At 38.3% G+C, this 8,669-nt stretch overlaps 1 protein-coding gene across 19 annotated transcripts in view; it reads right to left on the bottom strand.

Annotated features, from left to right (window-relative positions):
* The window catches only part of prdm16 (PR domain containing 16), a 252,325-nt gene that overhangs the window by 152,677 nt on the left and 90,979 nt on the right, over positions 1-8,669 (bottom strand). For all 19 annotated transcript variants that reach the window (XM_077223733.1, XM_077223748.1, XM_077223734.1 and 16 more), the window contains exon 2: positions 6,578-6,927. In XM_077223733.1, coding sequence (XP_077079848.1) covers positions 6,578-6,927 — 350 coding nt within the window. The remainder of the gene's footprint in view (positions 1-6,577; positions 6,928-8,669) is intronic.

Genomic DNA, 8,669 nt, shown 5'->3' with positions numbered 1-8,669 from the left:
GAAATTTAAAAATGACCAAAAGCACATAACTTAAACTAAAATTTTAAATTTTAAATGAAAATTTAAAAATAAAACTAGTTAAAAATGAATAAATAGTGTAATATGAAAAAATACACTATAATATATAAAAATATAGAAATAATACGAATATAACACTGGCTCCACAAAAAAAAGAAGCAAGGTTTGAAACAAAATAAGGATGAATAAATGTCAGAATTTTCATTTTTGGGGTGAACTATCCCTTTAAAATTCAGTTAAATTGATTTTGATTAGAGATAGACTGTGACTGTGTTCAAATTATAACTAAATTGAAATAATCAATCATACATAGTCATACATAATCAATCCTTCTTCCAAAACGTGTTTTTGTCTTACCTTGATTCACTATGATAAGCCTATTATAAGTGTTTATATTTAAGACCTGTCTGGATGGTTTTTGCTGGACATGGCATACACACCATCATATCTGTAAATAGAGAAAAGTTGCTCCAGCTATTTTGACACATGGAGAGTCTACTGGCAACAGGAGAACGCGACACACACAGACACAGACACACACACACACACACACACACACACACACACACACACACACACACACACACACACACACACACACACACACACACACACACACACACACACACACACACACACACACACACACACACATAGCTAGGGTGACAGCAGTCCCCTATGAAACTAATCTGACAGCATCTCACGTTGGATTGCCAGCGTCCCACCTCACGTTCTATAGTGTGTTCGGCACTTCCGTCAATACCCCAGCTAGTGCCATCACACCATCGACCCCCTTAAACCGACAGAGCCACTGGCTATAAACCGTCCTCTCCGGGACCCCAGAGTCTCGCTCACAAAAAGATCTGATTGAAAGCGTCTGTGTCCGGGGTCGCTGTTATAATATGTTGTGATAAAGAGAATCATAATGGCTTTTAAATAGACGGGCTCTGTCTCTTGTTCCTGAGCAGTGCTTTGTGGGTAGAGAGAGTGTCTCTGGGAGTGAAGCCCTGAGGCTAAGCATCTCGGAGATTGAGCTGTCCGTCTCGCTGAAATGAATCTGAGTTAACACCTCTTCAGTCGAGACAGGACAGCCTGGGGACAGACAGAAGAGCACTTTCTGTTCTACCTGCAGTCTCTTCTCATTAACCCACACCTGCAGCAGCGAACGCTCACACACATCCGTTCTGCTTCAAAACCTGCTGAGCTGCCTATCTCCACAGCGTTTCTAGGCAGATTCATTACTGTTGGAGGTAGGCAGGAGAGTATACTGCATGTAAGCAGACTATATGGGGAATCTGAATATGCACTGCACTCTCATTCATAGCTGAAAACAATCAAATTACACAAAATATTAAGTAACAATTCCAGAATGCTTTGCCATGAGCTCAGATGACAAAAACTCCTACAAAATGCCAGACCGAGAGAGAGAAGTGTTCTGTACTTAACTCGTATTGAAATAAAACACACTCGTTTTTCTGGTTTAACTGTGTGACCAAAAAAAAAAAAAAGAAAGAAGTGTGATTAACTGTATCGAATGCACACTTGTATTTTTCAAATCTTAAAAATGTATTTTTAAGATAATATATTATTCATGAAATAAAAGGCTACTTAAAAAGAGTACACTTTTGAGACTATGGTAGCCTACTTAATACACTAAGTACAATTTATATAATGTCAAATAAGCACTTCACTTAAAGTCTTAATATACAATGCATTATAAAAGTATTTTAATGCATTAATAATGCCTTGTAATGCATTTTATAATGCATTGCATGGTCTTATGAATAATTGTAACACAGTTGTAATACATTGTAATATTTATGTTACACCTTTAGAAAGTACCAATTTAACAAATTTAACCAATTTCAGATGTAATAAGAAATATTTTTAATTATTTATAAAAAGATATAATGCATTATAACATACATTATGAATAACATTTTAATGTATTATACATCAGGCCTTAAGTAAAGTGTTACCAAAAGTTTTATTTTAAGTTGCAATTTATACATTTAACATAAAGCACATGCAAAGTATAATTTGTGCTGTCTGTTATTCTATATTGCATGTAAAGTTAATATATTTTTAAATGTCATTTTGAATTGTAACTTCATCATTACAAACGTGTACTTACAAATATGCTTAAATACATTACATACAAGTTTCAATAGAAATGACATAAAAGTATATTTTGGTTTACCATAAAAGTTATGGTGGGTCAATAAACCACTCTAAAGTTCAGCTAGCTGTATACCATATAAACGTAAAATGTAATACATTTTCATTTAATTGCAATTGAGTGTCTTAAAACATTACATTCAGTGAGCATTTTAATATGAATCATTTTAAAGCAACAAGTACTCTTTTTCACAATGGGTCTTGTCTTCCTGACCAGCTGACAAATACCCAAACCCACTAACAGATCAAATAAGCAACTGTAATATCAATAAATACTTTTAGAGTTGGCTTAGCAACATGTAAACTAAACTTAGCAAAATGCTAATGCTAAATTCTAGCAGTGAGGAGCCCTATTTGTGTGACATGTGGAGTTGCTGAATATGCAGAGTCTTTCAAATCTGCCACTTATAAGGTTCTTTTTCATGTGGACATAGACAGTGCAGCAAGACAGCTGAAAAAATAAAGCTATGAATAAGGCATTGAATGTTTTGTTTGCAGCCTAAAATATGAAAAAGTGAATGTACCACAGACGGAAGTCTTAAGGAATGACATCGGTTATCCAGCACATACATGTTTTGCAGTCATGAGAAACCATGTGAGCTCTTAGATCTGTGATTCAAACACTCGGTGGATATGTGTCTGTGTTTGGCCCATTGTGGCCTGTCTGTAATCCCGCTCTATTAACACCTCTGACTCTTTGCTCTTAGCTGCTCTGCTCTCTCTCTTCTGTCTATTTGTCTAAGAGTCGGGGTGGAGTGATGACGTATCCGAGTCCAGTTCCTCAGGGACAGCGCGATGGCTATCTGTGTCCAACTGTTATGACTATCTCTAACAAGAGCAAGAACCCTCCAACCATGGCGAATGGGGAAGACAGGATGTGGCTTAGATGTTTCCTTTTAATTGTCCACCTTTTAAACCAGATGTTTTGTGAGCTTGAGGTTTCTAAATGACTGTTTTCATTTTTCTTCGGAGTAAAACATTTAATGCCCTAAAACGTAAGACAAAGTATAGCTGTAACAGCCGTGAGTGAAATGATTGCCACACGACAACCCTTTAAAGGTGAAGAGTGTGGTTTCTGCACCACTAGCAGAAACAAAAGAATTGCAATATTTCCAAAACACTCCCCCCGTCTGTCATTGGTCGGACAAACAGATAGCCACGCCCCGATATCACACCATTGGTGGTTGCTGAGTGAGTATGCTCAAACAAACAGAGCAATGTTTTGAAATCGCCACAGTCACTATGTAAACAGTAATTTAATTTTTTTTTTTTTTTTTACTTATAGTTAAGGTGGGATTGGGGAAATGGCTATTAAAATTCACAAGAATAAGAAAGAAATAATGAGTTTAAACAGAAAATCCTAAAATTAAGACAACACACTGTCATCCGCTTTCCGGCAGCTGCTAACAAGCATCATTTTTATAGATGGTTTGTCACAGATGGTCCAACAGATGTCTCTCCGGTCTTTAGCAAGTGTGTATATGTGTGTGTGCGCATGAGCAAATACCCATAGATGTGCTCCTTGTCAATCGTTACGCTGTCAGCCAAGGCCTTGAGTGTACTCTTTATAAAACATAACGCCAAAGTACTTGAGCGTGTAAATTAGGGCTGAAATTTGAGAGTTGTGTCAGGCGGACAGAGACAGCAAGAGAGGGACGGAAAGAGAGAGAGACTCTTTCTCTTGAGGGTCGGATTCTGATGAGCATCAGTCGAGGAGAATCCAACTCAAAGCAGCAAGACCGTTAGAATGCCTTTTCGGGGGAATTAAACTAGGCATGTTGAAAGCAAAAATATGAATTCCTTGTGAAAAAAAAACTATGAAAGCAATGTGTTTAGCTGATGACTCTGGACTGATTCAATGGCTATTTTTGGAACACTAGTGTTTTGCATACTGACAATTAATATATACATACACTGCCGTTTAAAAGTTTGGGATCGGTAAGATTTTTAATGATTTTAAAAGATGTCTCTTACGTTCACCATGGCTGCATTTATTTGATTTAAAAAATATATATATATAAAAAAAATTAACTGTTATATTGTGAAATATTATGACAATTTAAAATAACTGTTTTCTATTTGAATATATATTTTTTAAAATGTAATTTATTCCGATGATGGCAAAGCTGATTTTTTCAGCATCATTACTTCGGTCTTCAGTGTCACATGACCCTTCAGAAATCATTCTAATATGCTAATTTGATGCTCAAAAACATTCACTATAATGTTCAATGTTGAAAACAGTTGTGGAAAATTTTTCAGGATTATTTGATGAATGGTAAGTTCTGTTTCATTTATTTGAAATAAAATCTATTGTAACATTATACATCTTTACTGTAAATTTTGTTCAATTTAATGCATCTTTGTTGAATAAATTTATTGATTTATTTTTTTTAATTTGCTTTTATAATGTGAAAAGGTGCCAAGAGATATTACAAATCCTGGTTAATAATGTTACCCAGTTTATTCTTTGCAATAAAAACGAAAGGTCAAGTCGAGTGCATCGAGCGATATCCTGCACTTTTTTTTTTACAAATGCAGTAGTTCAGCTGAATGAAATAACATACTGTTCATAGTGTGCATTCACATTTATATGACTATTTCTGCTTTGATTTCAGGGAAAATCTTCAGAATTCTTCAAAACGCATTTAAAAATGATAAAATGTTTAATACTACACTCCTAATGCTAGCTGAAAGCATAAAAATAGTCAAAATGTTTAATAAATAAATTCTTACTCAGACCCAATGAGTAAGTTACAATATAGAGGACCTTAGTTGGGCCCCCCTCTATCCCAGGGCCCAGGACAACGTTTCTGGTACAGCCCTGCTCATATGTAATTCTAAATGAGTGTAATGGTATATATCAGTGGAGCAAAGTACACAGTGTGTGAGAGAAGAGAAAAAGAGAGAGAGTGGCTCACGTCTGATCAGTCATGTGGTGGAATCAGCATGTGCCCTAATGAGCAACTTCAATATCCTCCGATGTCATGTTGAAATGAAAATTAATAGTTCAATATGGCTCCACGCAAATGCCACGCGTCTCCCATAACCCATATCATGTGGCGTGACCAAATGAGTGTATTGTAATAGATGTAGGCAGAAGAGAAAAGCTGATATCTTCAGTAATCAGGGTTCTGAAAATCACCATTAAATGAAATTCAGGGATGGATGGAAAAGAAAAGGGGAGACGAAACAAACCCAGAGACATGGAATGAACATCTTTACCCCATAATGTGCTCATGTCTTTCCCTAAGGCTTTGAGCTAGTCACCGCAGGGTCAACTTACCACATACACCAGTCAAATTGGGACTTGAATCATTGGAGGCCCTGTTCATCTTCATAAGGGGCTTTCGCACCGGACAAACCTTTTCATAGTTCCAAGAACTATGGCGAAAGTACCCGGGATTTTGGCGTGTTCGCACCGCAGGAACTAGGAACGATTTTAGTTCTGGGAACTCCTTCGTGAGGAACCAATTCACCAACTACTTCAAAGTAGGGTCTAAACCAGCATTATAGAAACTATCCTTGATGTTAGTATACGCTGATTGGCCAAACATACGCAAAACACCACCATTTTTATTTAAACACACAGATTATAGCCTATATGTTTACTCCACAAACTAACTCTACGAACACGGAAAACAGTGATAGATGGACCTCTCAAACTTTACGCTGAGGAGAAAATCCAACGCAACTTTGAGGGGACCAAGCCAAACATGATTATTTATTTCTGCTCAGCTAGCAGCACTGGACTTCTAACACACGGCATACGCTAATACAGTTCTATCTAATAAAGTGTTAGACAGATCGTAAACTAATGAACACGGAGAATGCGAGCACTGTGTGTTCAGGCACTGGCTGGCGTTCTCAGCGCAGTCAAAATAAAGGTCCGCCACACCATCAAAATAAAAGTCACAACAACAAGTGCGGCTTACATCACTTCAGAGTTCCTACTGGCGGTGCTAATGCAACCAGAAAACGTTCCTAGGGGAACCATTAGTTCTCGGGGACCACCCTGGTGGCTAATTCCTAGAACTAAGTTCCTAGAAATCAGTTCCTAGAACTACCCGGTGCGAAAGCCCCTATAGTCTAAACTGAGGTTCTGTCTCAAATGGTGCCCTTGACCCTTGCAGGCCTCCTACGAGTCCACACTTTGGTGTAGTAGTGTTGCTTGGAAGGGGTGTTCTTGGGTCCTAGAACAATTTGAAGTCAGCCAAACGACTGCGGACATGCTTTGAAAGAAGCCTACGAGACTTCAAGTGAGCCATTTGGGACAGGGCCTTAATTGTGTTCTTTGAAATTCAAATTGAACCTAACTAACTTTCTGATAATACTGATAAAAAGCAATATGTTAAGTGCATGCCATATCATCTCCACGTACCTCCCATCCATAAGTGGTCTCTTTTACCGTGGTGCTCTGCAGTCCGTTGTATGGTCCGAAGCGTTCTCCCATCCGAATTTTGACTTTAGCCCAGATTCCAAGGCCAGCCCCTGGAACAGACGACTCGCGGAGCTCCAAGTCAGCAGGGATGGGAATATCATCGGGAATGTAGACGGGCACCTCATAGGGTGAGCCCTCTTTAGGAGTGAAGTCCTCATTGCAGGGCTGAGGGGACGTGGGCCCCACCGCAATAGGGGACATGATGCTGTCTTCTGTCTCCTCTTCCGCACTCTCGCCGGTCACAAGATTGGGCTCTGTGTCATACATGCTGTCTACTGCCTCACTGTCATCTAAAAGAGAATACAAAGACATTTGCAATACATTAGCAGAATAAAAAGATGCAAAGCACGTCAAATGTTCTTCAGCTTAATTGCTTCAGATTACCGTTGTATTTAATTTGCAGATTTTGAAAGGGATTGTATAGGGACTATTCTGTCATTATAACTCATGTCGCTCCAAAATTGCTATTGAACACAAAAAGAGAACTTTTGACGCATGTTTATGCAGCTCTTTTCCATGTTATGACAGTCAATTCTGACCATGTGTTTGGGGCTCCAAAAAGGACCAAAAATGACACTATACTGTAAATCAGAATATCTTTTACTATAGCTTTCAAAGCAAATGGTCATCATTGGTTGCTCTTACCTAAATTTCTGTTTTTTCTTACTTTGAAGAGCTTGACAGACATTAATTGATGATTACAAATCCTACTTGTGTTTCACAGAAAAAGAAAAAGAAAACATACAGGGTTGAGTCAACCTAATGGAAAATAATGGGTAATTACTGGGTGAATCTGTGAATTCTTTAAAGCTGGTGGATTCTGATTGGCTGCCAATGTTTTTTATCGTTCATTAGAATAAAAAAAAAAAAAAAAAATATATAGTACTTCTGTGTTGTTACCGTTACAACTTGTTGTATGGACCAAAGAATTAGAATGATTATTAAAACTTTATAGTTATCTTCCCTGATGAATGGGCCTTTAGTCCAAACAAAACTCACTGACATAATGCTAGGATGTTCTGGCAAGCTGCCAGGGTGTTGTGAAGTTGTTGTGAGTGGCCCAAGTCAAAAAAAGTCAACCCTCAAGTCTTTATGATGTTTGTGTCTTTAAATGGGTTGGTTCCTTCCTTTATATATAATCTTCTAAAAGGCTAACAAAATCACACCGTATGTATGAGGTAAATAAGCATCATTCTATGGGGAGAATAAACCATCAACCTTTCTATCACAAGTCCATGTTCTTAACCACTTCGCCACACCAACCAACAAGAGACCACCAGCATCACGAGCCACTGAAACAAGCATGAACGATTCAAACCAAACTTGTATTGTTCTATTGCTGGTTATACAGTGATGTGCACGGGTCTGTGAATAAGACGCTCCGCCTAAACCAAAACTTAGAGAAACTTCTAAGAAAACTTAGAGAGTCTAGCACAGGGATGATCCCATTTATTTCATAGTACCCGCCATTTCCTGTCTGGACATTTTACAAATAATGGCAGCAACTGACCCTGTGGCCTGACGCCACTGCCAGCCATCTATGTTTATAGTCACTCTTTGCCTGACAGCATAATTATGGTACTCATCATTCATGCTAGCAAAAGACACAACTCTGATTGCTAAAAATAGGTTCTGTTTCTATGCATTAGTTCAACACGCATGCAATACAAAGTACAAATGACGTGAAAGCCCTTGAATATACCATGAGACCATTGGATCTGGAGCTTTCAATCTCGGAGAAATTAAACAAATGCAATCTGTTCTCTGAACCACAACATGACACATCTCACCTGCTTCTGTGCTCTAAAATTTCTTAGCTGAGGTCTGAGGCAGTACACAAGACACTTTCAATCTGTATCCATGATGACAACAACTATGCAAGTACGTATGGATGGACTCGGTGTAATTTGTAGCAGCACCACTGCAGTTTGCTATCCAAACACAGGACCAGCAATCAGGGCTAACTAGGCCGCAATTACACCAGGAGTGCTTCCAATCAACCAGACTCAGCCCCCCTGCCAGCACTGCCAAG

This window comes from Siphateles boraxobius, unplaced genomic scaffold (genome assembly GCF_051911475.1).
Source record: "Siphateles boraxobius isolate OS27281-9 unplaced genomic scaffold, OSU_SipBor_1 9, whole genome shotgun sequence".
Classification (NCBI taxonomy): domain Eukaryota; kingdom Metazoa; phylum Chordata; class Actinopteri; order Cypriniformes; family Leuciscidae; genus Siphateles; species Siphateles boraxobius.
This window is presented reverse-complemented; position numbering and strand designations above follow the sequence as displayed.